General features: G+C 41.3%; 1 protein-coding gene across 1 annotated transcript in view; it reads left to right on the forward strand.

Moving 5' to 3' along the window:
- Ocrl (OCRL inositol polyphosphate-5-phosphatase) overlaps positions 1-19,718 on the forward strand; it is a 57,288-nt gene that overhangs the window by 4,973 nt on the left and 32,597 nt on the right. The window contains exons 3-8 of the mRNA XM_031372748.1: positions 134-213; positions 3,634-3,672; positions 16,718-16,828; positions 17,240-17,326; positions 17,926-18,046; positions 18,138-18,319. Of these exons, the coding sequence (XP_031228608.1) occupies positions 134-213; positions 3,634-3,672; positions 16,718-16,828; positions 17,240-17,326; positions 17,926-18,046; positions 18,138-18,319 (620 nt within the window). The remainder of the gene's footprint in view (positions 1-133; positions 214-3,633; positions 3,673-16,717; positions 16,829-17,239; positions 17,327-17,925; positions 18,047-18,137; positions 18,320-19,718) is intronic.

Below are 19,718 nucleotides of genomic sequence, written 5' to 3' on the forward strand. Positions count from 1 at the left end.
TCAGATCGGGAGGACTCGATACAGCAAGTTTAATAGACACAGATTACATTTGTGTAGCAAGACAGCAGTATTTTGTTTCTAAAGATTAGGCATTTTGGGTAGCCATTTGTTGATATATTCTTCTGTGTTCTAGGTTAATAATCCAGCTGCATGGGAAGGAACAGCATGTTCAAGATATCATTCCTATAAATAGCCACTTCAGATGTGTTCAAGGTACTTGCTTTAATGACTTAGCTAGTTTTATAAGGCTTCTCCTTAGCCATTAATGCAGTGTATAATGTCACACATATTCAAATTTGTCACTGCATGTAAAGTGAAATATATTATTCTTCACACAAAAGTTAACACTTCTAACCTGCCGTTGAAAAGTGTTATGTTTAAAAGTGCCAAAGAATATATATATATATATATATATATTCTTTGTATATATATGTATATATACATATATATATATATGACCTGTTTCCCTGAGTAGAGTTGGAGATATGTGTAAGTAATCTTTTATGCTGATTGACATGTATGTGCGTTTAAAGTACTGTCTTGGGCTTAACCAACATTATGACGTCTGTTATAAAGGATTTACTTGTTTCCAAAGTACTGGATTTAAGACACCTTGGCAACATGAAGTATCAGATTGTAATGGCTTGCAGTCAGCTCTGTTGGTTCTTAAGCCTTGACATTTGTGAACCATATCTCTGGGAAAGAAACACTTGGCTTTCTGTCCTTCCATTTGATGACCGAACATAGGATAATCTTGTGTCATTTACTACACGGGGATTCAAACACTGGGAGAGCTATGTGGAAGGTATTGCTTCCGCGACCTTACTTTGTCCCAGAAAGGAAGCTGAGTACTAGAGAAGAAATGTGTTCTGTCTCCCAAAGATCCAGTGCTTCTAGCAGGCAGAAGCATCCCGCAGCCAGTGGAGAACACTGAGAACTAGAGGCCCAACTGGCACAGTGCTTTCTACTTTGAACTTTTTTTTTTCACAGCAGTAACATGCATGCTGTAAAAGGGTTGGAAAGAGCAGCAGTGCACAAAGAAAACAAGTCACCTACACTCTCATGCTTAAGAGGCACCCATCATCTCCTTTTTTTCTCTGTGCACATGATACATTGTTTAAGCAGAATTCATCCCATATAACATTTCTCCCTCTCCCGCTTGCTTCTGTGCTATGAGTGTTGTCTGTGCTGGCAGTGGCTATATGCTGTTCTGTTTTATGAATGGCTCATAATCTAATTATTCCCTCTGGTTGACATTTGGATTATTGTTCACTGGTATAAATAGTAATGGGGTGAACATCTCTGTGCATAAATCTTCCCACATATCTGTTATTTGCTCAGGATTTAGCCCTGTGAGTGAATAGAGTCAGTGTGTATGAGTTTTAAGCCAGCGTGCGAGAAGAAAACACAGTATGCATTAAGAACCAAAATTACTGAGCTGGCCATAGTGGCTCACACCTATTATCCCAGAAAGAAGCTGAAGCAGCAGGATTGCGGAGGCCAGGTCAAGTGTGAGTTCCAGGCTAGATTTAGTCGTATAGACCCTGCCTCCAACCAAAAAAGCAGAAGGAACAAAAAGAGGAGAAGAAAGGGGGAAGGGGGAGAAAGAGGAGGAGCACATTGAAATGCCTGTGAGGAGCAGTATTTACAGGAGGCCTGAAAAACAAGTCAGCGATTGAATCTGCCCTGTGGGGGAGAGAGATAGTAAGCCAGACAGAGGCGCCACAGTAGGTTACTGCACTCACCTGCTTTGCAAGTGGAAGCCTTAGAAGAGCCAAAGCCTTTGGTGTTCTAGCATGTATGTCCCCTTTCCTACTACTGCCGGGGTCTCACTTCTGTTGTTTTTAATAAGAAGGAGATGGCAGTGGAAAACACGTACGCCATCACTTCCCCCATGACAAATTGAAATGTTATGCCCTTGAGTTTTCACTTCCTTTCCGTTTCCTGACTTGCATTATCTATTTGGAAAAGTAACCACAATCACTCAGAGTTATGTGGAACTAAAGTGTGCTCCAGAACAGTGGTGAGTGGAGACTGTGTTGGTAGCCTGCCTACTTCCCCTGCAGCAGATAGTAGGGAGACTCTGTTTTGCTAGTAGACACCATAGTACCTTACTCTCTGCTAGTACACAGTGTAGTGCCTTACTTGTTCCTTCTGTCGCACTTGACTAATAGAACCTGTAGTAGAATCCTGTGTGGTAAGAGAGCAAGACAAGTGTGCGACTTCCCATTTGATCAACAGATTCCAGCTCAGAATCAAGGGTCAGCCAGCCATGAGGCTATGCTCGAATCTGAGGAAGTCAGAGAGGAAAAGATAGGTTGAGTTCAGATACTTAGGAAAAAAAAAAGGAAGTCCAGGAAGACCAATGTGAAAAAAAAAGAGAACACTAAACTTGCAAACTGCTTTGTGCTATCTTTTTTTTCCATTGATGCGTAACATTTGTACTTATTAAGAAGTACAGTGTAACAAAAAAGAAGTACAGTGTACAAATTTGAAACATGTAACGAATCAGTTGATATAATAACATTTCTTTGTATTGGGAACTGTCAAACTCATGAGTTCTTTTAAGATCTGTACCTTAGTTACCCTGCTATGCTGGAACACATTAGAACATAGTACTAGCTAACTGTACTTAACTATCCATTCCTCCCTTTCCCTCTCCCTCTTCCTCTCTCTCTCTCCCTCTTCTTCTCCCTCTCCCCTTTCCCTCCCCCTCCCCTCCCCCTCATCTTCTCTCTCTCTCCCTCTTCCTCTCTCTCAATCCCTTTACCTAATACTTCCTACTAGTCTCTGGTATTTATTTCTACTCTGCACTTCCCTGACATCATTTTTTTTTCAGCTTCCGCACATTAAGTGAGAACATGCAATATTTGTCCTTCCATGACGGATTTCTTTCACTTAGCATAATGTCCCCCAGTTCCATGCATATGGCCAGTAGGACAGGATTTCATTCTTCTTGTCCTTAAATAGCACTCCACTGTGTATTCTATACTATATCTTCTTTATTCATCTATCTGTCATCACTTCAGTTGATGACTCTCATGAATAGTGCTACAATTAAGATGGTACCACAAGTGGCGGGAACTTCCTGCTGGGCATTCACTGAAGCCTACGAGCAAAGAACTTTAAGTATATTCCACTCCTCAGGCAAAAGTGCAGATACTGAGATCATTGACAACCTTTCAGAGCCTATATCTGAGTCGAAAGATAATTCAGTGAGAATAAGTCTGCTCAGATGCTTTCAGTCCCTTCCCTGGCTTTCTCTAAGATCTAAAGAGGAGCACAGCTTTCCTTCACTTGCATGAACACGTTATTATGTTCCCTACTATTAAGTCACCATCCCTTGCTTTTCTTTGAGGAGCTCTAGCTGGGTCCTTGATCGGTTTCTTTCTCTTCCTGTTTGTTTGTTTGTTTGTTTGTTTTAAAGTTGAGTTGCACATACTCTTTATAACCTGGGGCTATTAAAATCCTTTTTTAAAAAAGTGTGCTAAACAAAACCAATCAAAAGATTCTTTGATGTGTTCTGAGACTTGCGGGGGGAGGGACTGAGTAATGCTGTTATTTAGAGAAATACTGCTTTGGTGGTAATGAGCACTTTCTCCTCTGATTCTGTTGTGCTTTCCCTCCTTTCAGAAGCGGAAGAAACTCTTTTGATTGATATTGCTTCAAACAGTGAGTATCTTTCAGACTGGAATTGATTTTCCTTCTACAAATAAATGACTTTAATACTTTACATTTAAGAAACTTTCAGGGGTGCACCTTGTGTTTTGCCATCTCATCCCGAAGTCGCCATTTTCTTAAAGGCAGCCCTAAAAATTATCCTCAGCTCTCAAAACCATTCCAAGCTGAGCCTAAGAAAAAACACAGGTGGCTGCTAAGAATCTCTCCCAACCTAAACTGTGTTAAGCTTTGCTGCGGCTGCGGAGCTATAAGCTACTTGAAGCTGCAAACATTGTCTATAGCAATGATTTCATTGCTGTAGAACTGATTAATTAATAGGAAGAGCTAGGAAAATGCTTAAAGTGCTTGAGGTTTATGGGCCGTTTTTTTTCTTTATTAGTTTGTGTGTGTATGTAGACGAGCATGCATATTCATGCAGGTGTGTTTATGCATATGTGTGTACATATACATGTGGATACTACAATAGGTAGTAGTTTTAGGTGTAGTGCGCCTTTGGTTTTGAGACAGGGATTCACCAGTGTGAAGATCATCAATTAGGCTACGCTGGCTAGCCAGGAAACATAAGGAATCTCTCTGCCTTTTTCTGCTTTCTCAGCTCAGATTACAAGTATGAGTCATTTCCAGCTTTTTTACATAGGTCCTGAAGATCAAACTCAGGTCCTCCTGTTTAAATGCCAAGCACTTTACTGACTAAGCTATCTACCCAGCCATATTAGGTTTTTAAAAAAATTGTATATATAATGTATATGAATATATACATTTAAAATGAAGATATAATTAATTATATTCTTTTCCTCCTTCCCTATCCTGCCACCTCAGCCCCTCTAAAGGTCCCTCCTCAGCATCCTCCATGTCTCCCACTCTTAAATTGATAGCCTCTTTTTCATTATTATTGTTATATGTTAGTGTACATGCATGTGTGCATAAATATATAAATGCAGCCTACTGAATGTTTCATTTTGTGTGTATCTGGTTTCAGAGCTGACCACTTTCTATTGGAAAATGTATTAGAGGTGAATCTCCCCCCCCAGAGGCAGATTTTTCCTCTTTCAATACTCACTAGTTGCCTATCCTGCTGCTGCTGCTGCTGCTAGCATACAAAGGTTTTATCATGGCCTTTTCAAGCCTACTTTTTTATATTGATTCTTGTCCCACACAACCTACTTCCTTCCTTCTGACCCCTTCTTCTCACTGTTCCGCCTTCTGCCTGCATGTCACACAGTTCTTTTTCCTGTTTTCCCTCTCCCCAGCTTTCCCTTGAGCTATCTTTTCCGGTCTCATGACCTGAACCCCTACACACACATGCACACACGTGTACCCATATACACATTAAATGTAGGCTCTGCATATGAGAAGGAAACATGCAGCATTTGCCTTTCTGAGTCTGAAATACTTTGCTAATGGTGTCATCATAATTTACAGTTACACCCATTTTCTTGCCAATGTCACGATTTTGTGTATCAGTGTGGCTGAGTAATGTTACCTTTCGACTGTTATATTCTAGAGTCTACTCCCACCTTGTTTTTATGATTTTGTGTGAATTCACAATGTTTTCATCTATTCCTTACATTATTTTGAAAGGCACAGAATCCATTAAATGGTTTGTTCTTTTCTTCTTTTCTTTTTTGAAATAATTTGTGCCCTACTTAAGCCCTGTTCCCTCAAGGCCTCCATTCATCAGAGGGAACATGGTCTTGTTTTCGATGTTTCTGTCCTTTCAATTTTTTTTTATCTGTTTAATGCAAATCACTTTCTGAGCAAGATGTTCTTTGTTTACCATCTAATTGTACTGTGCTCTGGAGAGGAGAAAATGTGTACTTGATTGCTACTGCTGCTACTGTGTGGTTGCTATGGAAAGTGTATCTGACCAGACAAATCTAAATTAAATGGTTTACCTTATCTCTTACTTGAGTCCTTGGATAAGCAGAACTCGCCTTTTAGCTTGGGGCTATAGGTTGCACGTAATTTTGTTTGGAGAAGGTCTCTGCCTTTGGCACTATTAATGTGTACTAAATGGTTTTCTAGTTTGGGTTTATTATTTCTTTCTTTAATCATAGAATACAGAAGTCTTAATGGCTGCTCCTAAACTGTTATGTAAACCTAGCTGCTAACTTCTGTTACAGGTATTTAAGAGAGAAAATAACTTAGAATCTGTGTTGTTTTGTAGTTAGACAAAGGAAGACAAAACCAGCAGCAGGCTGGAGATCTGGTTCAGTTGATAGAGTATTTATTTGCCTAGAGTGCAAAAAGCCCTGGTTCCATCCCTAACACTCCATAAACTGGGTGTGGTAGCACATGTCAGTAACGTCTGTATAGTGCAGGCAGGACGATCAGGAATTTAGTTCTATCCTTCAGTTACATAGTGAGTTCCAAGCTAGCCTGTGCTACACGAAACACTCCCTGTCTCCAAATCATGTTTTTGTCTCAAGGAACATAGGGGTCAGGGAGAAATCTCAGTGAGTAAAAGTACTTGTTGCACAAGATTGACAACAACCTGAGTTCAACTCACTAGTACCCTTTATTAATGTGCAAGACTGAACTTAATATAAATATATATTGTCTAGATACTAGTGGTAAACATCTTGAAAGTAGTTTTTCTAGTTATAAAGCTAATGCATCTTAATTATATATGAACGTGACAATCAAAAAGTTTTGAAGTATCGAATTCAAATTATTATGTAGAATGGGAGAGATGGCTCAGCAATTAAGGACAAGTATTGCACTTGCAGAGGACACAACTTCAGTTCCCAGCACCCACTTCGGGTGGCTCACAACTGCCTGTAACTCCAGCTCCAAGGGAGCCAACACTGTCTTCTGGACTCTGCAGGCACTGTGCTCTTGTGCATGCATGTTCATGCATGCACGGGCACACACACACACACACACACACACACACACACACACACAGAGTCTTTGGAATTTAGCATATAATGTTGAAGTTATACTGTACCTAACATTTGTATGTATTTCCTATTGTTCTTAATAGAGTATTTATTTGCATAAGATGCATAAGATCCATATAATTGGAATCCTTCTACATATTTTTTGTGGGAGGCTTATAAGGCTGAGAATTGAACCCAGAGGCCTGGTGCCTGGCAAACATAAGCTCTACAGCTGAGCTATATCCCTACTTTGCGTGATGGCGGTATTTGAGGCGTAAACTTCAAGAAAAGTCAGTCTCCTGCCTCCACATTGTCGCCTGGCACCCCAAACTCAGAGGTAGCCCAGATATGTCCTCGTACTTGTGTGCTAGGAGCTCACCAAGATATCATTTCTTTATAGCAAGAAAGAGAAAATTTGGACATTGCTCTCTGACCTTAACCACTGTTCCAATGTCCTAGTCAAACCCGGGCTTGGAATGTTAAGCCATTCAAACTAATTGCCTCCAGCATTGTGGGTAGGGCATTAAAGTTTACAGAAAGAAAGACAACATAGAGCATTCAGCATTCTAGATGCAGCAGTCTGCATTCAGCATTCGGACTCGCTCGCACTCGGACTAGAACCAGAATTTAGGTGGACTAGGGCTTAGATTCATGCAGTCCGTAGCCCTCCACCCCCCACCCCCCACTCCCGGGCCCAGAGCGCTTGGGCCTGGGGGGTGCAGCACCAGTTGAGATTCAAGAGAGTGAGCCTTCGGGATTCGAATATTCAACACTGAAAGTTCAACATTGAGGACTCAAGATTCAAGCCTCTACCCTCCTGGCTGGCGCACCCACAGCCTCCTGAGACTCTGGCCGAGACTATGCAGCCTGAACATACTCGGAGCCCAGGGGGGCGTGCTACACCAGTCCAGAAGAGATGGCTGCTGTTTTAGACCTAGTGTGTTTTAGATGGCCTCAGAGGTACCTCGACTACTGAGCTGCCAGATTTTTCATTTCTCTTTTACAACGATTGTAAAAGCCTCATGTCATTTTTGAGAAATACACTCAGACCTTATACCACTCGTGTCTAGTCTGTTTGTCAAAGCCGAATCCCATGCACACCTGGCCAGAACCCATCGTCCCGCGGAACAAGGGACCCTGTAAAAAACCCCAGTCTGTGACATTTTTTTATTAGATATTTTCTTTATTTATATTTATAGTTTTTGTCGTGGATTTTCACTTAACACTTTACCATGGCATTTCCCCTATGTCATTTAAAATCATTTTAAACATAATTTTGTTGTTGCTGTTGTTTGAGACAGGGTTCTATCTATCATAGGCTAGCTTCAACCTCTGTGTAGCCAAAGATGACATTGAACTCCTGACCTATACCTCCCTGGTGCTGGCACTAAAGGCGTGCTCCACCACTGCCTGCCTATACATCAAAATTTTAGGTTGAAAAAATCATGGTGGATTTGATTTGCTGATGGATTGCTCACTACTATCATATATAACTATTAGTGAATCTTGGATATTTTGTCCAGTTGATTCACTTCATTTATTTTTAATATTTTGCTATTTTTTCCACTTTTGCAGATTGATAGTCTTAATTATCTTCAAATAAATTCTGCCTTATTTCTCATAGCGACAGCCATTGGCTTTGTTTCATGACTCACTATACCAATGAGAATTTGAGGGCCAATTTTAAATGTTAACTCTTCTGTGGCTCTCGGTTTCAGTGAGGATGCTTCACCTGGTATATCCCAGTTAAAGACATTTCCCCTGATGATTTGCTGGTTCTTTTGGTTTTTTGAGACAGGGTTTCTCTGTATAGCCCTGGCTGTCCTGGAACTCACTCTGTAGACCAGGCTGGCCTCGAACACAGAAATCCGCCTGCCTCTGCCTCCCAAAGTGGATTTGCTGGTTCTTAAAAAAATAATAAATTGTATTTAAACCAGACATGGCATGTGCCAGTAGTAATCTGAATATCTGTCAGACTTAAGCAAGATGATGGTGACTTCAAGGCCAGGGCTATAAAGCAATTTCAAGACCAGTCCGAGCCTCATAGTAAGACTGTGTCATACAGAAAAAGAACAAAACCAACAACAAAAACTAAGATTTTGCTGTTACTTAAAATTGTGCATATGTACTAAATTTTATTAAATTTTCTCCATCTTTTGTAGAGATTAATTTATTTTCCCTTTTTCTTTCCTTTATCTCTTTATGACCTTTAGATGAACTCTGTTATGCTAATTTTTAGATATTACCCCACCTAGTTTATTCATTATTCAACAAATATTTGTTGAGTGCCTTCTATTTGTCAGACCTGGTAGAAAATCCTACAGCATCATCAGAGCACAGCAGAGATAAGAGTCCTACTTCCATTTTCCTTTTTCCTTCTGTGTTTTTTGTTGCTAGGTCCACAGAGATGCCTACAATTCATAAATGTAGTCCATAAACATCTGGATATATTCTGGGTACTATGCACGGTGCTGAGCTCTTGAAGGCAAGAGAAAACAAGTACACTCTTGGTGGTTCGTGTGTTTTAATGTACAAAGGTGACTTTAGCGGGATTAGATGCTTATATGAGTGTGGATTTAATAAATACTAACAAGAAAAAGTGCCAGAGTTTACAAGAGGGGTCACTAAATTAGACAGTGTACTCAGGCAAGGCATTTTCAAAGGAAAGACATTTATATTTGGAACAGAGTGTCTAAGAGACAGGCAACAACTGGAGGAAAAAAAAGAATATTCAGATAAAGGGGACTGTGAGACTCCAAACTCAGAAGTACCCTGACAGTTTCTGGGAAATAAAAGGCAAGGGTGCCTGGAAGAGGACTTGAGCGCCAAGACAGGGGAGGCCATCAAGTCCTGTAAGCCACAGTGTTGAATCTGCAGTTTTAGACTTTAAAATGAGAAGTTAGGGATTTTTATGCTGATATAGCATCATTTGCCTGGAAGCAAAAAGACCAGTTATGAGGCTGCTTTGGTTGTATATGCTAGAGAGTACGGTTGTGAAAGAAATGGAGAAAAGGGGGCAGATTTGATAGATGAATTTGGAGGTAAGGTCAAGAAGAATCAACTTGGGTGGGAGGGATGGGAGAAAGAAAAATATCAAGGATGAATACAAGGTTTCCAACAGGAACTTAGATGTTGTTGCCCATTTGCATAAAAATCTTGAAGATGGAATAATGAATTTTCCTTTGAGGGAAACTATCAAGAATTCCTTTTGTTAAAACATATTTTACTATTTGTGAATACATTTTTATCATTTGACTTACTCCTGAGCATGGAGTCATCCGCTACACAGTGGTTGACCTATCAGGAGCTACTATCAGGCGTTTTCCCTTAGGGAAAACTGGCTCTCCCTCCCCTTGAAGCCACCAGCTGTCCATAGCTCCTCACTTAGGAGTACAGGCTCATGAACCCTTTTTATACTTGATGCTATAATGGTGACTGGCTGATTTTTACAGGTCCTGAGCACATAGCCATAGTCACCATGTGCTCCAGTGCACTGTGGTCCTGTCATGCCAAGAAGACAGTTTTGTTTCAGTCCTTCTAAGCCTCTGGCTCTTGCTGTTCTTCCACCCCCTCTTTTAGAAAGTCCCTGAGCATTGGGAAAGGAGTGTGATATAGATGTCCCATTTGTGGCCAAGCATGCCACTGACACTTTATTTACATTTTGACCACTTGTGAGTTTCTTTCTTTTTTTTTGAAAGATTTATTTATTTATTTTATGTGTATGAGTACACTGTAGCTGTACAGATGGCCACGAGCCATCATGTGGCTGCTGGGAATTGAATTCAGGTCCAGCCCCCGCTCGCTCCAGCCCTGCTCGCTCCTGCATGCTCCTGCATAATACACTGTGGCTGTCTTCAGACACACCAGAAGAGGGAGTCAGATCTCATTATAGGTGGTTGTCAGCCACCATGTGGTTTCTGGGATTTGAACTCAGGACCTTCAGAAGAGCAGTCAGTGCTCTTACTGACTGAGCCATCTTGCCAGCCCTGTGAGTTTCTTTCTTTTCTTTTTCTTTCTTTCTTTCTTTTTTTTTTTTTTACAATTTCTAACACATTTAATTTTCAGTCTCTTTAAAATATAAATGCCTTCTTCAAAAGGGAAAAAGCAGGGCATACACCAGGCAGTGGTGGCGTACACCTTTAATCCCAGCACGGGGGAGGCAGAGGCAGGCGGATTTCTGAGTTCCAGGCCAGCCTGGTCTACAGAGTGAGTTCAAAGACAAGCCAGGGCTACACAGAGACACCCTGTCTGGAAAAAAAGAAAAAGAAAAAAAAGAAAAAACAGAGTGAAGTTTTTTTTCTTAACCACCATTCACCACACAGACTTTTTAGTAAATCCAAGAGCTTTGAGGGCAGTTTTCTACTGTGTCCATTTAGCAGAGTAACAGTAGGCTTATTCCTGGGCTTTTGAGTATCCTAACCATGAGTTTGGGGCTTGATTTACAGTACCAGTGAATGCAGTTTTGGCCATGTTTGAGATTAATTTGAGACACTTCTGTGTGGATGACAAATTGGCAGCCAAACAGATAGATGCCACTCAGGAACAAAGCCTAACTAGCATGTGTGAATGACATCCAAACCATGAGAAATGTGATTGTATTGAGAGCTCTGCTGTTTCACACAGTGCTGTCTGATGCATATACCTGCTTACATGAATTAGAAGATTAATTCACAATTTAGTGGCTCCATTTCAGTAATCACATTTCAAGAGCTCACTAGCCAGACACATCCATACTGGTTTTGCAGTTATTGAGCATGCTCATCATCAGAGAAAACTGCAGACAATGCTATATAGAATGAGAAAATAATTTTGGATGATTCAAAGAATTCTGGGGTTTGTTGGTTGTTGTTTGGGTTTTGTTTTTGTTTTTGTTTTGCTTTGTTTTTATTACATATAAGAGGAGCCATTTCAAAAAGTAGGAAAAAGGAGCCAGGCATGGTGGCACAGTGCCAAGGACCAGCCTCAGCTTGGAGAGGGGTTCTGAGGAAGGGATGTTTGGGAGCTTCGGGAGAAACAACTGGGAGTCAGTTTGGGGTACAAGATGACAACAGTGTAAATAACAGAATGTCCAATGTCTAGTATCCACACTTGAAATTCTGGGCTCCTCCAAAGGAGTTGGGTCAGTTCTCCAGCTCTGCCCTCTGTAACACTCTAAGCTCAGGTTGATCCACTCCATTGCTGCTGCTGTTCTTGGTGATCATCCCATGGTACTGGCATCTCCAAAACCCAATGTCCAATGTTTGGGATCCACTCATCATCTTTTGGGCTCCTCCAAAGGGCTTGGGCCACTTCTCCAGCTCTGCCCTCTGTAGCACACACAGCTTGTCTTCTAAGCTAGGGTAGGCTCCACTCTACCACTGCTGATGCTCTTAGTAGTCATCCCAGGTACTTGCAGATCCCAAATTCTACAGTCTTCTGCTGCATCTGGGCTTCATTTCAACCAATAGCTTCTCCTAGGCTCTCTTCATGGTGCCAAGCCTCAGATTCTCTGCATGACTCTCTCAGTCCTACGCCTTCAACTGCCACTGAGGCTGCACCTTCCCCAGTAGCATTTCCTAGCTTCTCATGGTGCTAAGCCTTCAGCTGCTCTTCATGATCCCTTCATGCCTTCAAAACTAGTTCCTGGGTAACTCTTACACTGCCAAGTTCAGCTGCCAGCACAAGGTACGACCTTGGCTGCCTCTGGAACACAGCTTCTTTATGTTGACTCTGAGGAGACACTTCCCAAGAGATTTAACCTCAATCATGCTTGTCTTATTCATAGCTAATTCCTCAGCTCCAACTGACCAGCATTGAATATCCCAGCAAAGTAAAGGTTTCATGTTCGTAGTTTCGGTTATTTTTCTAATCATAGCTGACTCTTCAGCCTCAGCTGCTCAGAACCACAGAAATGTAATTCAAAATAACAAATGGCCCCTAGAGCTTTTAAGTTTCCCTCTGTGAAACTTCATAAGCCGTCCTCCATCTTCTGCTCACTTATCTTCCAAGATCCCACAGAACAGCTCACTGAGCTCTCAACACTCAATGGCTTTCCTAGCTCAAAATTCCAAAATCCTTTCAAAATCCTCCCCCAAACATGGTTAGGTCTGTCACTGTAATACCCTACTACACTGATACCAACTTGTCTTAGTTACGGTTACATTGTCACAATGAAACACAATAACCAAAAAAATGACTTGAAGAGGAAAGGGTTTATTTGGCTTATACTTCCACATAGCAGTCCATCACTGAATGAAGTCAGGACAGGAACTCCAACAGAGCAGAAACCTAGAGTCAGGAGCTGATACCGAGACCATGGAGGGGTGCTGTTTACCGGCTCCCACCCCATGTCTTGCTCAGTCTGGTTATAGAACCCATGACCACCAAGTAGCACCACCTACAGTGGGCTGGGCCCTCCTACATCAATCACTAGTTAAGAAAATGCTCTACAGGTTTGCCTGCAGTCCGATCTTTTGGAGGCATTTTCTCAATTGAGGTTTCCTCTTCTTAGATGACTATAGTTTATGTCAAGTTAACATCTCCTACCATAAAACCAGCACAAAATGTATGTTGTACTTGTATGCTGACTTCCTCTGGTTGCTCTGGTGGAAGTACGGAGAAGGCAATTAGTTGGACTATTGTGGGTTGGAATTTAGCCAAATAGGTGCTGCGGGAGCCCAGAGGTAAGGCAATTGTGGAGTTTTGCAACAGACAATAATGATGACATCTGTTTGAGAAAAGGGGAAGTGAAAGCAAGAAGGATTCCAGGGATAGCAAATGAAGGGATTAATGGGGCCAAGATTCCTAGAAGGTCAAAAACAATCACAGAAAAGATAAGGAGCAAGTCTATTGGGAGGACTACTAGTCACAGTGAGATGTTTGATTTATGTTGCATGTTAGGGGTGGTGCTTCTGTGATGGCAAACCTAGGCTATTCTTGAGGGAGTCACTGCAGGGAGTGAGGCAATGGAGGCTGAGGTGGAATGGGAAGGCCACTGGATGAAGAAGGTGAAGGTAGTAAATGGCTTTTCTGTGCCAATTTTAAGCAAGACTGAATAATGGCAGGCATTTGAGTGGAAGTAGAGTCTTATGTAGCAGGCATTGGATTCTGAACTCTGAGGTTTGTAGAGAGTGATGGTCTCCTCAAGGAAGAAAGAAGGTAGTCTAGCCCAGTGAATGAGCCTCAGGAGAAAGCAGTTTTCTGACAGAGATGGAGAGGGAATAGTCTACAGGAGGTATTGAACTGCACCGTACTGAAGGCATGCGTGATAGCGCTGATCTGTAATCTCAAATACATGAGAAACTGAGGCAGGGGGGGAAGTCACTTGAGACTAGGAACTAAAATCCAGTCTGTGGAAGAAGTAACCTGCTTAGAAACTAGTCAGTTTGTGTTTGCCTCTGATATATAATATAGTTGTATGTTAGAATCCCTAACAAGTATTTTTCTTAAATTACCAGTGGAGTCAGGTGTAGTGGCAGGTGCCTATAATTCCAGCACTCAGGAGCCTGAGGTTTGAAATGAGCCTGGGCTATGTAGTGAGCCATTTCTGGGTTTCCTCCCTAGATCGTCTGTTTTTATTGTCTTGAGTTGGAGCACACATATCAGTATGCCCTAAAAAGCACCTCTAGGGCTGGAGAGATTGCTCAATTGGTAAACTGCTTTTTTTGTCCAAGCATGAGGTCAAGTTTGATCCCCAGAACCAGTGTTTGAAAAAAAAAAAAAAAAAGGCGGTGGCAGAGACAAGTAGATCCCTGGGGCTCACTGGTCAGTTACCCTATACTACCCTACAGGTCCCAGGCCAATGAAAGACCCTGTGTATTTTAAAAATAAAAAACAAAGTGGATGGATCCTGAGGCCTAACAACAGAGACTGACCTCTGTCCTCACCCGTGTGTGTCCTCACCCGTGTGTGTGCACACAAATAAAGAGACCTCTAGTAATGTAATGAAGCCATGGTTAAGAACTACCAAGGTCCTTTAATCCGAGCACTTGGGAGGCAGAGGCAGGCGGATTTCTGTGTTCGAGGCCAGCCTGGTCTACAGAGTGAGTTCCAGGACAGCCAGAGCTACACAGAGAAAGGGATCCAAAGAGTGTCAGGTGAAGTGAAAGATAAAGGACCGCTTGCTGCCCACAGAGAGAGTTGGAAGAAAGGGGAAGAGAAAACTGGGTCATGGAATAACTTGTATCTTAGCCACATGTTAAGAGAGCATCCGTTGATAGTTTGCCATTTCTGGAATCTTCTGGCCATGAAATAGATGTATTTTATATTTGCTGAAGTATATCTTTCAAGAATTGTAGAAAAGAGGGAAAAGGGGTATGGCTTTGTCTTACCTGTTTTGATTCTTACTGACAAGAGGAAGGGAGGAGTCGGATCCTGGAGCTTTCCCTCGGGTCTTTAATGCTGCTCCTTCCTGACACTATTCTCCGTGCCTTCAGTCGTGTCTGTGGAGTGGATCCCTTCATGAAGTATCTTATCTCTGGCCCTTTTGGTTGGCTTTCATTTTTCTCCATGTTCATCCTTTTTTATCAATCTGACCAGTAATCTTTTTTTAAAAAAATGTTATAAAGATGGAAACAAAAACGATTAAAAGAAGAAAAACATAACCAAAACTGAGAACTAAATTATCAACATAAGCTGGGATTTTTAATTCTGTTTTCCCCTTTCTTATTGTTTATAAGTGTAAAAAAAGTCCTGTTCCACAGCCATTTATTAATGCCTCCTAGCTCTGAAGTCTGCCATTACTGTCACCAGGAGAATGACCAGCTAACCCAGGACTTTCTCCATCCTAATATAAAAAGTCTTGGATCACACATGGAAAGCCGTTCAATCTCAGACAGCTCTGAAGCCATTGGTTACTCTAGACTGTAAAGAACATTGGGTAATGTGGTTATGTGTCTTGCCCCTTGACTAAGCTTATAGCTTTAGGGACACAGGGGGAAAAATGTATATAATCAACCAATTAGAATAAGAATATAAACAAATACATAGGCTTCTTGGATTGTAAAGTCTAAATAGTTGAGTGCATCAGAAAACAGGAGAGAGTGTGTTGTACCCTTAAAAAGTCTAAGCCTGGGGCTAGAGAGATGGCTTAGCTGCTCTTCCAGAGGACCTAGGTTCAATTCCCAGACCCCTCAAAGTAGCTCCAGTTCTAGAGGGACCCAGTGCCTCTTCTGGCCTCCAGGGGCACCAGGCACACATGTGGTGCACAGCTGTACATGCAGGCAAAAACACTTGTACATATAAAATAAAAATAAGATTTTAATAATTAAAGAAATTATTATCTAAACCCTTGGTAAGTTTGCTTTGCTTTTATAAAAGGTTTTACTATGTTTAATGTATATCGGTGTTTGCATGCCTTATGTATATGCACCATGTACACAGTTAGTGCCCACAGAGGCTAGAAGAGGGCATTGGATGTCCTAGCACTGGAGTCACAGAAGGCTGTGTTTTAACACGTGGGTGTTGGGAATCAAATTCCAGTCATCTGCATCAAGTGCCCTCAACTGCTGAGCCATCTCTCCAGCCCCAGTAACCAACCTCCCCCCCTCCACCCCCGTACATTTGCTTCTAATTCTCTTCTTTCTCAATTGACTGTTCTTAAACCATCCAACTCTGGGATATATTTGCAAGATTATTCAAGATACCTGTGGTATTTTTGTCAATGAGGTATAGGTATGTCATCTCAGAACACATCAAGCCACTCCCACTTTTTTAAAGTTAACTTGTAAATTTAATTTACTCTGAACCTGACCATGTGACTTCCTATATTACCTTCGTGCCTTAGAATATTATGCAATCTGAGCTTAAATGGTAGGACTTTCCAGTGTGGGGATAGAAAAAGGGTGATTTGTGAATTTATCTTTTGCTAGAACTTAGAAATCCCTACATTGACATCTGAGAGATGGAGGCATAGGAAGCTATGGTTTAGTGTGCCTTTTGCTAGTCTGCTCGTTGACACAGTTCATCAGCACTGTGAGTACTCTTCCTGTAGGATTTCTTCTCTGCTTCATCTCCTCCAGCACTACTCTTCGACATGTGCTCCTTATTAAGGGTCTGGACTATTTGTAATCTGGACCTCCTTCTGACCAGAAAGTCTGAGACTATTGTCCCAATAAGATATTGATAAAGTGTTGTATCCCATAGCTAGGGATCTGTGGATTTAATTCTTTTTAAAGGTGGCTGCAAAATTCGGGTACAGGGAGACTGGACCAGAGAGCGCCACTTTGAAATTCCTGATGAAGAATGCTGTTTGAAGTTCCTCTCAGAGGTCCTTGGCGCTCAGGAAGGTAACTCAAAACTCAACAATTTCCTTCCACAATTTCAATGGGAGTAAATACTGACTTGCTGATTCAGAGGCAGGTAAGTCATTAGCGAAACCCCACCCCCACCCTGCCCCTTGAGCTCTGATAGCTCTTTGTTTTGTCCCTTCAGGAATGAACCTGGGGATAGATTAAGGAACAAGTCTATCCAGCTTTAAAAAGAGAAAGCCAATGGCATGGCATGCAGTTTACTGCAGCCTGCAGTCCCCCTCCTGCCTAGAATGACTCAGAGCTGTCAGTATTTCCTTACTTAGTCTCTTCTGTTCCTTTTGAGAATTCTGCTGACTATGCATTCAAGAACTCTGAAGAAATGAATGGCTTTGGCTTGTACTTTAATGATGGTCTTCCCAGTTTCTGACCTAAATCGTGTCTTTCCAGCTCAGTCACAACTTCTTGTTCTGGAACAAAAAGACTCATCTAGCTGGTACCGGAAATTAGACACTAAGGATAAACCTGCTAATCCAGGTATTGGAAAGACTCTTTCATCTCTGCTTCTTGCTCTGATCATTTTCGAGCCAGTAGATAGTATTAGTCCAGATGAACTGGTTGTGTGGTGTTACCATCGACTCCGTGGCCCTGGACTAATGCTTTGCTCCTGGTTCCCTCTGTGCTATGGTAGCTTTTTCTGAGCCTACTTGGAAAAAACAAGTTTACATACAGACTTCATAGCCAGACAACCTAGGCGTGAATGCCAAGTCTGAAACTTACTAATCATGTCATCTTGTTTGAGTGACTCAACTCTGAGCTTCTGTTTCCTTCTCTACAATGTAGAAAAAAATGTTAATGGTACCTACCTTATGAAAGTTATTGAAATGTGAGGAAGGCAAATGCTATATAATCCCCTCTATAAATGTCGGCTTGTATTATTCAGGTTCCAGATTGGTATAACTTTCTGTCACTACAGTTAATGTATCATTCTGGGATGAATGTGAGTCTTACCGCAATATAAATGATTACTACACCTGTGGTACCCTGATCCAGTTGTAAACAAACGCCTCACCTATCCTGGCTATGTTGCAGAGTCTCTTTATCTTCACTTTGTCTTTGGATCTTGTGTCTTTCAGGGCTACTTGGATTTGAGGATAATTTCTCATCTATGAATTTAGATAAAAAAATGAATACACAGAATCCTCCCCCAGGGATTCTTCGGGAGCCACCCCCTCCACCTTCTTCATCAAATAGAATGTAAGTCCTTTCTCTGCTGCACCATACTTCCCCCTCCAAGCGGCTTACATTTTAGCCAGTTTTACTTTGGAATCCATGGTTTATTTCCTAGACTTCCACGTGAAAAGGAAGCTTCAAACAAAGAACAACCCAAAGTGACCAATACCATGCGAAAGCTCTTTGTACCAAACACCCAGTCGGGGCAGCGAGAGGGTCTCATCAAACATATCCTCACAAAGCGAGAGAAAGAATTTGTCAACATCCAGTCTTTCAGGTTTGTCTGTTTTCTACTCACTGAGTCTAAACATTTAGGCAAAACAATCGTGATTTGTAAAAATATTAGCTTCATTAAGAATGAAAGCACAGTATAAGAGAATGATTATCTGACTCTGGCCGCTGTCTCTGCTTGCTTAAAAACATATATATCTAAAATCATGCATAAGCTATAGCTTCCCTTTAGTTTCCTAACTGCTAATGATACCATGTCTACTAATACTTCTATCCATGCTTAGAGGACTAAATCAAACTCACATATACTAGAAAATTGGCCTGGAATACCTTCAATAAATAAGTATGTGTCTCATCTGGTCAGCTGAACCTTTGTCCAGCCAGTAGTGAAAAATTAAAGTGTACCATTACTACTATATACAAATTTACTGCTTTGATAAATCAACTAAGGTTTCACCCAATCCTTTGGACAGTCTGCCCTCAATTCTTTCTTCACCTTTGCTCATTAATATCCCCTTTTCTGGACCCTGATATATGTGGTAGAAAGGGGAGATGATGAGGTGTGGCATGTATCCCCAGTATGTTATTCATGAACAGAATATCCCATCTAATCCAAGATAACCATATGGTATTCTACCATGCATCATTTCCCCGAATTCAAACACATCTGCACTTCCTCATATTCTACACGCTGCTCATATGTGTCATCCCTTCTGCTTTCCTGCTTCATATATTATCTTCCTCAGCAATATTTCCCACAGTTGTCATGATCCTCGAGAAGTGAGGGTTTGGTTTTTTTGTTTGTTTGTTTTTTGGTTTTTGGTTTTTTTTTGTTGTTTTTTTTTTTTTAGTTTAGCTATAGTTCCTTACAGAAGAGTTATCCATATTGGACTGTGTCTAACACCAAGATAGCTCTTTCCCATCCTAACCTAAAGCTCTCCCTTAATGAATTTGGATGGAGTGTAATTGAAAGGAAATTTGGCAAAACAGTTGTGTTTGTTTAAAATATAAACCTAGTTCCTTTTGTTGGTTTGTTGATATAAAATGGAGAGAAAATAAACCCATACCTTTATATTATACATGCAAGAGTTCTTTTTTATTGATCATTTTATTCATTTACATTTCAAATGATATCCCCCTTCCTGGTTACCCCTCCACCAACCCCCCTTTCCATCCCTCTCCCCCCCCTTTGTCTCTATGAAGGTGCTCCTCCACCCATTCACCCACTCCTGCTTCACTTCTCTAGCATCCCTCTAGACTAGGACATCAAACCTTCCCATGACCAAAGGCCCTCTCCTCCTATTGATGCCTGACAAGGCCATCCTTTGCTACATATGCAGGTAGAGCCATGGGTCCCAAGAGTTCTTTTCTTAGGTATCTAGCAAAACACTTTGAAGATTTATGTTAATCAAAATACCCATTCATAGAAGTGATAAAAGCAGCATTGTGTTTGGTTATACCTGAT

This window comes from Mastomys coucha, chromosome X (genome assembly GCF_008632895.1).
Source record: "Mastomys coucha isolate ucsf_1 chromosome X, UCSF_Mcou_1, whole genome shotgun sequence".
Taxonomy (NCBI): domain Eukaryota; kingdom Metazoa; phylum Chordata; class Mammalia; order Rodentia; family Muridae; genus Mastomys; species Mastomys coucha.